The sequence below is a fragment of the Camelina sativa genome, chromosome 12, assembly GCF_000633955.1.
Source record: "Camelina sativa cultivar DH55 chromosome 12, Cs, whole genome shotgun sequence".
Taxonomy (NCBI): Eukaryota; Viridiplantae; Streptophyta; class Magnoliopsida; order Brassicales; family Brassicaceae; genus Camelina; species Camelina sativa.
Window position 1 is genome coordinate 10182921 of NC_025696.1, and position 16290 is coordinate 10199210.

Here is a 16290-nt window from a genome sequence, read left to right on the forward strand (position 1 = left end):
TTCTTCGTGAAGAAGACTTGACATAGTTTATTTGTGACGTATACTTTAGGGTTATACAACCACTAAATCCATTTAGATCGATTGCCCCTTTCTCAAGTATTATTCGTCACTTTTCGCAAAAAAAAAAAGAAAACTCATTCAAAGACTACTCTGAAGGACAAGAAAACACTATTCAAAAGACTACTCTAAACTCCAGAAAAACAAACAACTTTGGCACGAATGTAATGGAAGAAGCTAGAAATCTGGAAAGAATGTGTGAGGTAAACAAAGGAGACGATGAGGAGGATGTGAAATACAAATTAACTAGAGGCTCCGTAATTATATAGATAAACCTAGAGACTTGTATGTATGAGGCGGTGGATACACACCAAAACCCTTATTTTATTCGGGCTAATTCAAATCCTAGTTTTAGCCCGGCCCCAAAAAATTTACTAAATTTTTTAGAATATAATTTAACATTAATTAAAAAAAAAAACTAAATTCTAATAAGTAGTTGACAAGGAATTGGCTTTTTATGTACGTAACAAATCTTATTAAGATTATTTATAGGCTTGCCTATAAGACCGATCGAACTGGGTCAATCAGTCAATGCTCGTCTTGAACTTTAACGTAATCTAATGCACTGCCGGCTTAAACATATTATATGTCCTTGGGCAAATTAAAAAAAAATGCCCCTTAATCTATAAAAAAATTTACTGATTTTTTTTAGGTCTTTTGGGATCATATAATTTATTTTGATTTTTTTTAGGTCTTTTTCGTTCATATAATTTCTTTTTTTGTACTCTTTTCCCGCTTATAAATTTTCTTTTATGCCTTTTTCTAGCTTACAAAATTTTTTTTTGTGTGCCTCTTTTAACTTACAAATTTTTTTTGCCCTTTTTTAGCTTACAAAGTTTTTTTTTTGTATCTTTTAGCTTACAAATTTTTTCTTGTGCCCCTTTCTAGCTTACAATGATTTTCTTTTGTGCTCTTTTAACTTATAATTTTTTTTTTTGCCCCTTTTCTCATACGTATATGCCCCTTTAATCTATGTACCCGGGGCGGTCGCACTGCCCGCCCTCCTAGTTGAGCCGGCACTGATCTAATGACAACTACTTTTCTAGTTTTGTGGCCGCTGTCCGCTGAGATATTGAGCCACATATTTTTCGGTGCTAACACCGTTGCTACTGTTATATATCCACATAGAACTGAGGCGAATCTATAAAATTTAACCATTCTAATTTTTTCAGAGATGTAAAAAAAAAAAAAAAACAGTAATTTTCGTTGCACGTTTGTGGCTAAAATAGCTAGCCATATAATTTTTTTTTTCTTTTTTTTAGAAATATAAAGTTTGGTCGCCACCGCTAACCATATAATTTCAGTTGACAACTGTAATTTAGCCAGAAAAGTATTTTCGCTGAAAAAATGAACCACGGATTTTTAGAGATTAATCACAAAAATATATGTGTCACTGAATAAGTGAATACTTGTTTTGGACCTTTTCGTCGCTAGTTCGTCATGCTGGATCTTTGAGTATTAATTCGCAACCCATTGATCTCATCCAATTCCATAGTGTAATTGATCTCTTTTGGGTTGACTCATGCATGTACAAATTTTTATTGAGTCAATCGACCGTAAGATAATTGCAAATATATGGCACCAAGAAGAAAATGTGATAGAAATCTCCTAGGCAGATAGATGCACTGATGCACATTTGGAACAACCAATAAAGAAAGGATTAACGTAAAAACAAAAATTTTAAGACCAAGTAATATAATGAAAGCGAAAGGAAAAAATAGTAACGGATTGAAAAGTCCGGTCAATTGATTGGAAAAAAGCTAGCAGAGCAACACTATCAACGACGAAGACGAAGATTAAACACAAATACCAAGCCTCGTTGGTTGGCTGCTTCACAATTATTATCTTATCTTTTGTAAACAAAGTATCGTCTACTCCATACTTAATATATGACAAATTAAATAAAGAAAAGTACAAGAACATGAATGTAAAACATGGAGTCATCTACATCGATAAAACAAGAGAACAAGAAAACAAGAGGAATATCGTAACGTAATACAACTGGCCAATTAGGGCTGTGAAGTAGCTTTCTTTTGTTTATTTATTAACCGTTCAGTTATTACTTTTCCTGCAAGAAAGAAACTCTAGGTTATTTTGTTTTTGAGTGTATTTGGTGACTGAAGAAGTGTTTAGGTATTAGAATTTAGAACATACCTAATGAAATTCATTATAAAAAAAGTGAAAATGTTATTTTCTTTTGAAATAACGTTCTAAAATATATATTTCAATTAATGCAACTCAAATTTAGACTGAACGAATGAAGTTACACGTCAAGTATATTAGAAGTCCTTTTTGTAGTTAAGCGTTGACGTGACTTGTAAGAAACTGTATAAGATTTACAAAGCATAGCACTCTTGATTTGAAAAAAAAAGCCCAAAGGCATTCATGGCTAAGTGTTGGAAAATGTCTGCTTGTGGTTTCCTCTTCATTCTCACCTTCCTTACGAGCATGAGACCTTCTAAACAACAACCGAAACCTGTTGGTTTTCATTGTCCTCCGGGGAGACATACTTACCTCAAAAACAGCACATATTTTTCCAATCTCAAAACCCTTTTGTTCTCTCTTTCTTCTAAAGAAAATCATTCATCCTCCAATGGATTTCTACGCCTTACAAATGGACGAAACCCGGACTTGGTTTACGGACTTTACCTCTGCCGAGGAGACTTGTTGCCGGAAGTCTGCCGTGATTGCGTCAACTTCGCCGTCAAGGACATTCTGAGACAGTGTCCAAATGAGAAGGAGGCTTCGATTCATTACAATGAATGCATGCTGCGATACACTGACCGGGATACTCTCTTGGATCCTAAAGCCACACCTGGAATCTTGACTATGAATCAACAAAATATTACGGCAAACGAATCAGAACAGTTCACTCATGAACTCCTTTCTTTAATTAACGAAACTTCAAAGGAGGCTGCTGATAGCTCAAGAAAATTTGCGGTTAACAAGGGGAAATTCACATCGTCACAAAACATTTATGTAATGGTTCAGTGCATGCCTTACCTGACAAGAGAGAATTGCTCAAGCTGTTTGCAAGAAACCGTCAGGAAATTGCCTCGTGACAAAACTGGAGGAAGACTTCTCTGGCCAAGTTGTACGTTAAGGTACGAGCTTTACCCATTTTACAATAAAACCTTGCCAAGGTACGAGCAGTCAGCACGTTTAAGTCAAGCTCCTACTCCTTCCCAGTCAGCACGTTCAAGTCAAGCTCCTCCTCCTCCTACTCCACCACAATCAGAACGTTCAAGTCAAGCTCCTCCTTCTCCGCAGTCAGCACTTTCAAGTCAAGCTCCTCCTCCTCCTCCTCCACAGTCAGCACTTTCTAGTCAAGCTCCTCCTCCTCCTCCACAGTCTGGTAAAAGCCTCTCTCTCTCTCTCTCGTTTTTTTTTTTCTGAATTTGGCAAACTATGTGTCTTGTCTTATCAATGGTTTACACAGGAAAAAACGGAAACTCAATCGTGATAATCATAGCAATTGTTGTGCCACTAGCTGTCTATATTCTTCTTTTTGCTGTTATTTCTAGCTTCCATGTCATAAGTAATAGAGTGAAGAAGGCTTATGAGACAGCAGCTGCAGATGATGGTAAAAAAATCCTAAATAAACTAGTATTTGTTTACTTGGAAAAAGCTTTATGGAGTTCATGATTTGGCAGATGGGGATGATATTACAACTGCTGGCTCATTGCAATTTGATTTTAATGCTGTTGAAGCTGCAACAGATAAGTTTTCCGAAAGTAACAAACTCGGTCAAGGCGGATTTGGACAAGTTTACAAGGTATATATATACTTGTTTAATTATTATGTTCCACAAGGACCACACCACACATATTCTTTTCGTTTTTTTTCTTTCTTTTTGTTAACAAATTATACATATTATATTCTTTGTAGGGCACATTTCCTAATGGATTACAAGTTGCGGTGAAGAGACTATCGAAAACATCAGGACAAGGTGAACAAGAGTTCAAGAATGAGGTTCTTGTTGTTGCTAAACTTCAACACAAAAATCTGGTCAAGCTTCTCGGATTTTGTCTCGAAAGAGAAGAGAAAATACTTGTCTACGAGTTTGTGCCTAACAAAGGCCTTGATTACTTCCTCTTTGGTCAGTTAATTAACTACAATAGTACGATTCATTATTCGAACCCTTCATTCACTATTGTTTGTTAACATTGTAATTACCATGGTACAGATTCTACACTGAAAATCCAACTTGAGTGGACAAGACGGTACGAGATCATTAAAGGAATCGCTAGAGGAGTTCTTTATCTTCATCAAGATTCACGACTAACAATCATACATCGTGACCTCAAAGCGAGTAACATCCTCTTAGATGATGATATGAATCCAAAAGTTGCTGATTTTGGAATGGCAAGAATTTTCGGAATAGACCAAACAGAAGCCAATACAAAGAGAGTAGTTGGAACCTAGTAAGTTTTTTTCCTTGCTATATATTCATTGCCTTTGTAGACCGTATCATGCATAAACTCAAGTTTTGAGTTTTTCTTAGTGGCTATATGTCTCCAGAATACGCCATGTATGGCCAATTCTCCATGAAATCAGATGTCTATAGTTTCGGGGTCTTAGTTCTTGAAATAATAAGCGGCAGAAAAAACAACAGTCTCTATCAAATGAAGGACAGTGCTGGAAATTTGGTTACATATGTGAGTATACACCCTTAACACACTTCCAATCTCTTGCTTCGTTTAACAATGACCAACATTACAATTATTATAATGTTCACTAGACTTGGAGACTATGGAACAATGGATCACCAATAGAGCTTGTGGATCCATCTTTTCAAGAAAATTATCAAGTAGACGATATTACTAGATGCATCCATATCGCTCTACTATGTGTTCAAGAAGAAGCTGAAGACCGTCCAACCATGTCAGAAATCAACCAAATGCTCACCACTAGTTCAATTCCTCTCGCCATTCCTCAACCACCTGGTTTTTTCCTCCGGAGAAAACATGAACAAGTAGGATCATCAGGAGCAGGTCCATCGACAGGTTCGTCTGTTCTCTGTTCCATCGACGATGTTTCCATTACTCAAGTAACTCCTCGTTGAATACAAAACATTTTACAAAGACTAATAAGCAACGACAATGAAGAAAGATTTTTCTTAGTTAATTGTTCATAATTTTCTTTTAAATACCACTGATAGTAAATTATACAAATATTTAATATGTCCTCTTAATTCATCTTCTTTTCTCTTTCTATTTCTTATGTGTCTCTTTTAATGTTTTGTTTTTTTCTTTATTACAAACAGAATGTCTCTAGTTTGATCAGCTAATAGATAAACAAATAATTTCACTACTTTTTTAAAAAAGATGATGCGTGCCATTCGTTAAGTGCATTCTTCATTATCAAGTCAAGAATATTGCTTAAGCCTTTTGCAAGGGTCCATCATTTATATAAAGAGTTGGAGGAATATTTTTGTATTGAGTAATAACTCAATATGTACTCTTATTTTTCTCTTGTAAATTGTAAATTTAGAAAGTAATTAACTTTTGCCCAAAAAAAAAGAAGAAAGTAATTAACTAAGATAACAACAGAACCAGAATCAACTTGATGTTACAGAAGTAGCAGTTTCCTTGGACTTATATGTAAGATGGATATGATCGTTGGATCTTCAACTGAGCAAAGAAAAGAACCGTCTGGATCGGTTCAGCTCTTCAAGGAAACTCCTTTCTGATTTGACTTTCTCATCTTGTGAGTAAATAATGCTAAAGCAAGTAATACCAAGACGATAATAATTATGGTGGGAACAACGATTGCCACAACTATACCTGCACATGCATGCCCGGATAGAGGCAACAGTTAGCACAAAGCAACATAAATCATCTAATGTTTAATTATGTTTCAAGCCTTATTAAAATCATGGGGAAACAGGTAGACAACTTACCTCTCTTGGTTGTATTGGTCTTGTGGCCTAGGTAAGGCGGGAGAGATGTTGGCGTTTGAGCTGGAGGTGACAAAGTAAGGTTAAAAGCCTGAGAAAAGGGATAAATTTCCCACCTGAAAACACAACTGGGACGGAAAACAATGCCACCTTGCTTCCCATGGCAACATGATTGATAGTCTCTGACACTTTGACTTAAACATATGTTGCAATCCCTTAAAGATATGATTGGAATGCATTGCATTAATGCGTATATGTTCTGGATTGATGACAAAGGTACTGCTTCAGCAGCATAGTACTTGCGTTCAGATGACGATGAAGTAGCTCTAGCTATCATACGACTTGTTAAGTCCTCCCACAATGTATCGAACATTGTTAAATTAGATCTATATTTGATATCTCCAACATTATACAGAATATACTTTGGTTGCATCTCGAGCGATCCAAAAAACGAACGGTTGGAGTAACGTACCATACAAAGAATCCCATTTTCAGGCCAGACAAGGCCTTCTGTCTGGTTGGGACATGTCTCAATCGCCTCTTTAGAAGCAAGGTCAATACAGTTTGAGCAAACCTTTGGTTCAGCACCTTGTATGCACATCCCCACAGCATACACCCGATCGGTTCCTTGTCCAACCGAAGCATTATAGAAGCCGCCTCGAGCTGAGACATTAGAAGCAAGAGAAGAGAGAAGAATGCGACCGTTTTTGTCGTACTGCTGATTTGGTTTAAAGAAACCAGTTTTCCCGCATGGTGCAAACACAACAGGAAAGCCTACAAGGAGAAACCAGAACAGTGGCGAAAGATTCTTCAGTTTCATTTTCAAGATATTGTTTGGGTTACGTTAGGACCGGAAGCAAGTCTGTGTGTGTATATATGTTTTGTCCATGAATTCCTCTGTATCAATTAATTTACCATTGCAAGTTGTCCATGACCCGTTGGTCCTTGTGTCTTAATCAATGTCTATTGGGTTGACTCACGTTCAAACTCTGTTGAGTGGAGCTGGAACTGTACAACGATTGTTGCAATTATTTGAATGAGTCATGTGGCACTCAGAATTACACGTTACAGAATTTCAGAGATTGAAAGGAATTTGTAATGAGAAAAGTCATAACAATTCATACAAAATGGAAAATTAGTCAATTTAGATAAAGCAGAGCAACATTATCAAAGACGAAGACAGAGCACAAAGACTCATTAGCTGCTTCACAATTCTTATCTCTTTGATATTTTAATTTTTTTTATGTATTTGAAAATTACAACAATGCATTATCGTAACAAATAGAGTAACTTACTCAGATGAAACCAAATTTTAATGCATAGCATTTTATCCCCAAAAGGTTGAGTAAAAAGGGCTTGTGCATCTAGTTGACGAAGAAAATAACGTAGAAGTTAGAATCATACATCTATAAAAATGGTGCTAGTATAATAGCAGAAAAAGTCGAGTGATCAGATAACGGAAAAAACAAAACAGGATACTGAAACGTTAAAATTTTAATATTACACTATTTTAGTTGTTATATACCTTTTGATTGACTTATCAGCCGTCACAAAAACACAAAAACCATCACCTGAAACTAGCCTAATATACAACAGTCCCATCCCATATAGTGGCTAAAAACTCAACAGTTTTCATATGTGCTAGCTTCCCAAAACTTGACGAGAAACAGAAACATAGAAATGTCATATTACGCCTGTTTCATATTCCTATTCCTCTTCTCATTCCTCACAAGCTCCACAGTTTGTGCTCAAAATCATACTTATTTTGGTCATGACTGTCGGAAAGAGAGAACTTTCACAAGAAACAGCACTTACTTCACCAATCTAAGAACTCTTTTGTCCTCTCTCTCTTCCCGCAACGCCTCTTACACCACCGGATTCCAAACCGCAACGGCTGGACAAGATCCCGACAAAGTCACCGGTCTTTTCCTCTGCCGTGGAGACTTATCCCCTGAAGTTTGTCGTAGCTGCGTCACCTTTTCCGTCAACGAAACCTTAACTCGGTGTCCAAATCAGAGAGAAGGCGTGCTCTATTACGATGAGTGTATGCTCAGATACTCTGACCGGGATATTCTCTCGACCGTTGCACTAGACGGTATTGGTCTCGGTGCTCTGTCCTCTAGTAGCAACCAGAGTGTTCCATCAAACCAATTCCAACGATTCAACGAGGTGTTGCTGCTCACCCTGAACCAAGCCGCCAACTATGCCGCGGCAAGTTCAAGAAAATTTGATGCGAGAAAAGCCAATACCACAGCATCACAGACTGTGTACGGGCTGGTTCAGTGCACTCCCGATCTGACAACACAAGACTGTTTTACTTGTCTGCAAAAAGCCATCAATCAGTTAGCTACTAACAGACTTGGTGGAAGAAGTCTTTTCCCAAGTTGTAGTTCGAGATTCGAGATTCGCCCATTCTACAACGAAACGGCCCTTAAAGCCCCACCACCACCGATGACAGCTCCTCCACGACCTGGTCAGAGCTCTCTTCTTCTTCCTATGTTAATTTTTTTACCTCAAAATTTGATAAGTTTTGTCCTTAAGCCAATGATCTTTGAAAAGCAGGAAAAGGTGGGAAATCAAACGTAGTGGTCTTACTGATTGTTGTGTCTACTATAGTGGTTGTTCTGCTCTTGATATCTGGTTATCGTTTCTATGCAAAGAAGGCTTATAATACGGCACCTGCATTTGATGGTAATGATCTATATTGGGTCTGATTGATGTCAAATGCTTTGCTTTTGTATTTTTCTTTCTCTTAAAAGACTCTTCGTTGTGCTAAAGGAGATGATGGAGCAACGGCAGACTCGTTGCAACTCAATTACAGAACAATTCAAGCTGCAACTAATGGTTTTTCAGAGAGTAACAAGATTGGTCGAGGTGGATTTGGCGAGGTTTACAAGGTACTACTACTAGTTCCTTAAGATAGCACCTGAGCTTAAGTATTTTTTTTCATGAATTTTGTGCCAACGCATTTTTATAACGAGGATGATACTGATGGAAATGGTAGGGTACGTTTTCAAATGGGATTGTAGTTGCGGTGAAGAGACTGTCAAAAACATCAGGACAAGGTGAAGCAGAGTTCAAGAATGAGGTTGTAGTTGTTGCAAAGCTCCAGCACAGAAATCTAGTTCGGCTTCTCGGGTTTTGTTTAGAAGGAGAAGAAAGGATACTAGTCTACGAGTTCGTGCCCAACAAAAGCCTTGATAACTTCCTGTTTGGTCAGTTGCATCCAATGCTTTGTTTCAATGGTTTTACGTTAGTCATTCTTGAAACTGATATGGTTGCAGATATGTAGAGGTAGTGATAATATATGAATGTAAACAGATCCTTCAAAGCAAGGTGAGCTGGACTGGACTCGACGTTACAACATTATTGGAGGAATTGCTAGAGGAATTCTATATCTCCATCAAGATTCACAGCTCACGATCATACACCGTGACCTCAAAGCGAGTAATATTCTTCTAGATGCGGATATGAATCCGAAAATTGCTGATTTTGGAATGGCAAGAATATTTGGAATGGACCAGTCTGCAGAGAACACAAACAGGATAGTTGGAACCTAGTAAGTCTTCCCCTTAACTCCATATAGCTTGAAGTTTGATGGACAGTTTTTTTTTCAAAAATACTTCTTTTTTTGTTATGTTTCAGTGGGTACATGGCTCCGGAGTATGCGATGCAAGGTCAGTACTCAATAAAATCTGATGTATATAGCTTTGGAGTGTCGGTACTTGAGATAGTAAGCGGCAAGAAGAACAGCAGCTTCTACCAGACAGATGGCGCACATGATTTGCTCTCATATGTAAGTTTAGAGGCAGTCAAGTTTCATATTACCTCTCTTACAAGTTACAAAAAAAGTGAAAGTATTAAATAATTGACTAATATTTTAGACTTGGAGGCTTTGGAGGAATGGGACACCACTAGACCTCGTGGATCCGGTTATTGTACATAATTGCAAAATGGATGAAGTAGTTCGATGCATCCATATAGGTCTTTTATGTGTCCAAGAAGATCCTGTGGACCGTCCAACCTTACCAGCCATCGTTCTGATGCTTACTAGTAACACTGTGACTTTATCGGCGCCTAAGGAACCAGGGCTTTTCTTTCAGAGTAAACCCACAAAAGACCCGCTTGATTCAGAACAATCTACTATAAGCAAGTCTGTTCCTTGGTCTGTTAACGATGCATCAATCACCGATTTATATCCTCGTTGAAAATGAAATGTTTACCTTCTTGCGTAAATCAACTGGTGGCCCTAGTTCGTTTGGTGAACTAAATGCAATATCTGAATACAATATCAAGACACAGTATCTGGACGTATCATCTAAAGGATGTCCGTTTGTGTTATTGGTTCATGCATCCAAAAGTTGTATCTGGATGCAATTATGTTTGTTTTGCAATTTGATATTTGTATCTCGATACAATATATGCAAAAAACCAAAAAACCCTTTATTTTATGTGGAAAATGTTTTAGTGGTTTTAATTTATTCATGTTTTCAGCTTATTTTCATATTAAATTTAAATAAATATTTAAAAATGAGATATTTACGTTTTTGGTAGAAAACGAGATTTTGCATTTTTGGCGGGAAAACGTGATTTTACAGCGATGGTGAGAAAACATAATTTTGTGTTTATTTTTGCGATTTTGGCGGAAAAACAAGATTTTGCGGTTTTGGAAGGAAAACAAGATTTTGCGGTTTTTAGTGGGAAAACGTGATTTGCAGTTTTGACAGGAAAACGTAATTTTATGTTTTGATGGGAAAACATAATTTTGCGGTTTTGGCGAGAAAATGTGATTTTGTGATTTTAGCGAGAAAACGTGATTTTGCAGTTTTGACGAGAAAACGAGATTTTGCGGTTTTGGGTGAAAAATTGGGATTTTAGGGTTGTGTGTATATTAGAATTAAGAAAAAAATATTTTGTAATTATTTAATTAAAATATGTGTATTTTTGACTTTTACCAATTATGGATGAGCTTACTTCATCCAAATTCTCCAAATATACTCTTCAGTTTTTGGATGACTTTTCAAAACTCATCCAGATACCTTCCAGTTCATAATTTAAATTGTCACTAAACGAACAACAACATGCATCTGCATTCAGATACTGCGTCTGGTTCACCAAACGAACAACACCAAGATGCACAAACTTGTTCTAGTAAAACAAGTGTTGTAAATTGAACACATAATACATATGATATATCCATTATAAAGAAAGTAATTACCAAGACGGCAGAAACAGAATCAACATGATACTACAGAAGTAACATTATCCTCAGACTTGGATACATATAAGATGGATATGTTGGTTTTTCAACGAGGTTCTAAATGAGTAATCGTAGCATCATCGACTGACCAAACGAAAGAAGTGTTTGGATTGTTTCCACTTTTGAAGAAAAATCCAGGTAATGAGGGACTGGTAAAGTGATTGTATTACTCGTGAGCATCAATATAACTGTACTCATCTCCGGGCGATCTGCATGATCTTTCTGAACACATAACAGAGCGAGATGGATGCATCTAATGACTTCGTTACGCTGATAGCTCTCCTCAATAGCTGGATCAACGATTTCTAATGGTGACCCCTTTCTCCAGAGTTCCCAGGCCTAAAGTGAATGAGTACACTCACAAGTCTCATCAGAGTTTGAGTAAGTTCAAAATTTTGGAATTTGGTTAGCTTAATATATACTCACCCGTGCGATCAAGCTGCTAGTATTACCATCCGGCTGAAAAAAGCTGCTACTCCTCTTTCCGCTTATAATTTCAAGAACTATTACTCCAAAGCTATAGACATCTGATTTCATCGAGAAATGGCCTTGCATTGCATACTCAGGAGCCATGTAACCACTGGGACAAGAAAAAATAGAGAGAGAACTTAAGATTACATACAACAGAATTGATTAGTAAAAATGGGTTATCAAGGGAAAATGTACTTACTAGGTTCCAACAATCCTGCTAGTATCACATTGAGTTTGGTCCACTCCCATAATCCGTGCCATTCCAAAATCTGCAATCTTTGGGTTCATATCACCATCTAAGAGAATGTTACTCGCTTTGAGGTCACGGTGTATGATTGTGAGTCGTGAATCTTGATGAAGATAAAGAATTCCTCGAGCAATCCCCTCGATGATCTTGTATCGTGTTGTCCAATCCAATTGTCCATGTTTTGAAGGGGCTGCGCACATACCAACATTAGCTATAACATCTGCTAGCTAGAATTTTTTCAAAGCATGTCTATTATATTCGACTAACCAAACAGGAAGTAATCAAGGCTTTTGTTCGCCACAAATTCATAAACAAGTATCTTTTCTTCTCCTTCCACACAAAATCCAAGAAGCCTAACTAGATTTCTATGCTGAAGCTTTGCCACCAGAACAGCCTCATTCTTGAACTCTCTTGCACCTTGTCCTGAGGCTTTTGACATCCTCTTAATAGCAACTTCTGTCCCATTAAGAACAGCCTACGTACATATATGAATACGACAAACATCATCTCACATGTGGATCGCCTTTAGCATTTATAAATCAAGCTGTCAAATCAACCATACCTTGAACACTTCTCCAAATCCACCTTCACCAATTACGTTTTTCTCTGAGAATTGATCAGTTGCAGCTTGAATCGCCTCGAAATCGAATTGCAGTGAGTTTGTATCTGTGATGTCAAGACTAGATCCTACAAAAAAAAAAAAAGGACGTGCAGAGTTATATTGGTGAAGTAGTAACACAATAAGCATATCCTCAGTGCAGTAGTATCACTTTTGTGTTTTTTTTGCCTTGCACCCAAAAAAAAATGTGCAAAACAATTCACCTTGGCGAAGAAAAGCTTGGTCTGACTTTCTCCTCCTACAAATAAAAATTGCTAGAGCAAGTAGTACAAAGAAGATGATGACAGAGGGAACAACAATTGCCACGATGATTCCTGCTGAGATTGACTCGCCACCTGCACAAACCCGAAATAGCGTTAACACAAAGAAACATAATATAATGTTTTTATATATATGGTTTCAAACCTTCTTTAAATCATGGGACAATAGTAGTCAACTTACCTCTTTTGGTTGTGTTTACCGAAGGTGAGAGAGGTTTGGGGGGTTGAGGTGGAGGTGCCAAAGTAAGGTTAAAAGCCTGAGAAAACGCATAAATTTCCCACCTGAAAACGCAGCTGGGACGGAAAACAATGCCACCTTGCTTCCCATGGCAACAATGTTTATAGTCTTTGACACTTTGACTTAAACAGATGTTGCAATCCCTTAAAGATATGATCGGTGTGCATTGCATTAATGCGTATATATTCTGGATAGACGTCAAAGGAACTGCTTCGGCCGCGTAGTACTTGCGTTCAGATGACGATGAAGTAGCTCTATCTATCATACGACTTGTTAGGCTCTCCCACAATCCATCAAACACTTTAATATTGGATCTGATATCTTCAACGTTGTAGAGGATATATTTTGGTTGTATCTCAAGTGATCCAAAGAAGGAACGGTTGGAGTAACGTACCATACAAAGAATCCCATTTTCGGGCCAGACGAGACCTTCTGTCTGGTTGGGACATGTCTCAATCACCTCAATAGAAGCAAGGTCGATACAGTTTGAGCAAACCTTTGGTTCAGCACCTTGGATGCACATCCCGACAGCATACACCCGATCAGGTCCTTGTCCAACCGAAGCATTGTAGAAGCCGCCTCGAGCTGAGACATTAGAAGCAAGAGAAGAGAGGAGAAGGCGACGGTTTTTGTCGTACTGCTGATTTGGTTTAAAGAAACCAGTTTTCCCGCATGGTGCAAACACAACAGGAAAGCCTACAAGGATAAACAAGAAGAGTGGCAAAAGATTCTTCAGTTTCATTTTCAAGATCATTCAGATATGGGTTTTGGTTAGGATAGCAAGCAAGTGCGTATCGTAAAATACATACACATATATTATATATTTATGTACATCAAGACCTCTGTGTGACTTTGTCAAAATAAGTTGCATTGCAAGTTGTCCATGACCCATTGGTCCTTGTGTCTTAATCAAGTTGACTCATGTGCGGTTTCTGTTGAGTCAAGGGTCGTAAACAAGCTGGGACTTGTATAGATAGTACTGTTGCAATCATATGAATGAGTCATCTGGCACCAAGAAGTACACGTTGTATAATCTCATACGCAGAGAGATGATGCAATATAAAGGGATTTGCAATGACAAAGCCAAAAATATATTGGGATGAAATAACATAGAGACAAGCTAAAAGAAAAATTTGACATTTCGTCGATTGATTGGAAAAATTTAGAGCAACACTATCAATCAGAGAAGACTAAGTAAAGACAAAATACGACGACTCCACTAGCTGCTTCCCTATTATTATCATCGCATTTCCTCCACATTATATATAGAAAACGAAAAAATATGGAACGGATCTAATCTATAAAAAATAATAAGAACAAAACGAATCAACAATCTAAAAATCCACAAGAGCACCAATAGAGTCAAAATGCTAAACCCTAATTCATAATAAGCTAAATTGAGCGAAAACAGAGGATCGCATAAGATTTTTTTTAGGGCAGCTTACATTTCCGGTTTAGTAAATTAACCGGTCTGACGGTCTGGGTTACATTCATATCAAATTCGTTTTAAATTTTCAGTCATGTAAGAAAATTAAACACATGACAATACAATTACTACTCAGATGTAGGCATGTAGATTTGTATTCGAAATCGGACTTGTTACTTAGTAGAACATGATGTAGAAGAGCTACAATTATGAATTAGAACATGTTGTAGAAGAGTTACTGAGTTAGGTTACAACTATGAATCTATGATGATGGACCTGGAAGATTTAATAGCATAAATCACACTTAATACAGTTACTACGATGATTGATTGACGAATGCATGTCTCCTCCATCCATTAAACATTATGTTTTCAAACATCGAATCGATTTCAGAACCGATAACTTTTGGCAATCAAATTTTTTAACGTTGTTTCAATTAAAAAAAAAAAAATTATTGTGCGCATTACACATACAAGAAACTAATTTTAAATTAAGTTGATTTTAATCTCTTTCATTTCTGAATTCATGGGAATCAAATCTGAAAGCATGAAGACTTTGGTTGCTACAAGACTGGTCTGTAGGAGTCTGGAAAAGAGGTTCACACGGAGAAACCGTAACGGAGATCGAGTGATGTGGCTGTATTTTTTAGAGACTCTTTGATTAAAGAACAAGTTATTATCATATTTATTAAGAAGATTTGGACTTATCCTTTAATAGGAAAATAGGTCATATGAGGTTTTCTATATATTGTTTTATTGGACAAACATGTTGTTTGACCGTTAAAGAAGAATTTTAGAGAACTAAGCGAGAAAGCTTTTAGGGTTCTTAGGGATTTTGGTTAGATTAAGAATTGGTCAGTGGCAAGTCGTGTTGACTGTGTGTAAATCTGATTAAACATATCTTGTAAGATTGTTTAAGTGATTCTTAATAAGAAAAGAAGTTCTTTTCTATATTGGCTGCATCTTCGTTTTTACAATTGGTATCAGAGCAGTCAACCGACGAGAGCTCTATACTCGCTACAGGTTGAGATCTTGGGATAATGATGCAGTCGGGTAATGAGTTGATGTTGCTTCAGAGGGCTGTGATCTTGGATGAACAAGGCTATGGTCGCTGGAAGGTGCGCATGGTTCAGCTGATCCGAAATCTAGGTGAGGATGCTTGGACGGCTGTGGAAGAAGGATGGGAACCTCCCTATGAGAAAACCGAAGCTGGTGACAAGATCACTAAACCTAAGGCACGCTGGACGGTAGAAGAAAAGAACTTGTCTAAATATAATGCTAGGGCACTTAATGCAATATTTGGAGCTGTTGACGATGATGATTTTAAGCTTGTTCAAGGTTGTGAGTCAGCTAAAGAAGCTTGGGATATTCTGCAGAAGTCTCATGAAGGGAATTCGAGTGTTAAAAGAACAAGATTGGATCAGCTTGCTTCTCAATTTGAAGTCTTAAGGATGGATCCAGATGAGACAATCTCTCAATTCAGTGCTAAATTGAGCTCTATCGCCAATGAAGCTAAGAATCTTGGTAAAACCTACAAGAATACCAAGTTGGTTAAAAAATTAATTAGGTGTCTCCCATCTAAGTATGCAGCACACAAAGCTGTCATGAGAGTCTCTGGAAACACGGATACCTTGAAATTTGAAGATCTGGTTGGTATGTTGAAGTCAGAAGAGATGGAGGTCGCTGAAGAACAGAGAATTCATGGCAAAGGGATTGCATTCAAGGTAGATGACACAAACGACCAGCTGAAAGAGATTAAAGATAACATGTCCTTGATGGCCAGGAACTTTGGGAAAGCTCTAGAGCAAGTTGAA

The 16290-nt window shown here is 37.3% G+C and overlaps 3 protein-coding genes and 1 pseudogene across 4 annotated transcripts; 2 read left to right on the plus strand and 2 right to left on the minus strand.

The window, feature by feature from the left end:
* On the plus strand, positions 2404-5259 carry LOC104731166 (cysteine-rich receptor-like protein kinase 5). The gene is made up of 7 exons (XM_010450453.2): positions 2404-3412; positions 3497-3640; positions 3711-3832; positions 3946-4156; positions 4244-4481; positions 4562-4715; positions 4799-5259. Exons 1-7 carry the CDS (start codon positions 2443-2445, stop codon positions 5120-5122), a joined length of 2163 nt encoding a protein of 720 aa, XP_010448755.1. The 5' UTR covers positions 2404-2442; the 3' UTR covers positions 5123-5259.
* LOC104731165 (cysteine-rich receptor-like protein kinase 14) lies at positions 5420-6843 on the minus strand. The gene is made up of 2 exons (XM_010450452.2): positions 5960-6843; positions 5420-5843 (listed from the first exon to the last, which is right to left on the minus strand). The coding sequence occupies exons 1-2, from the start codon at positions 6774-6776 to the stop codon at positions 5722-5724; spliced, it is 939 nt and encodes a 312-aa protein (XP_010448754.1). The 5' UTR covers positions 6777-6843; the 3' UTR covers positions 5420-5721.
* On the plus strand, positions 7432-10437 carry LOC104731167 (cysteine-rich receptor-like protein kinase 10). Of its 2 annotated transcripts, none has more exons than XM_010450455.2 (7): positions 7432-8429; positions 8519-8647; positions 8738-8853; positions 8961-9171; positions 9278-9515; positions 9602-9752; positions 9841-10437. In XM_010450455.2, exons 1-7 carry the CDS (start codon positions 7637-7639, stop codon positions 10162-10164), a joined length of 1962 nt encoding a protein of 653 aa, XP_010448757.1. In that variant the 5' UTR covers positions 7432-7636; the 3' UTR covers positions 10165-10437. The 2 variants fall into 2 exon arrangements, with proteins under 2 accessions (XP_010448757.1, XP_010448756.1); XM_010450454.2 differs by having other exon boundaries at positions 7433-8429; positions 8735-8853.
* On the minus strand, positions 11091-13852 carry LOC104731169 (annotated as a pseudogene).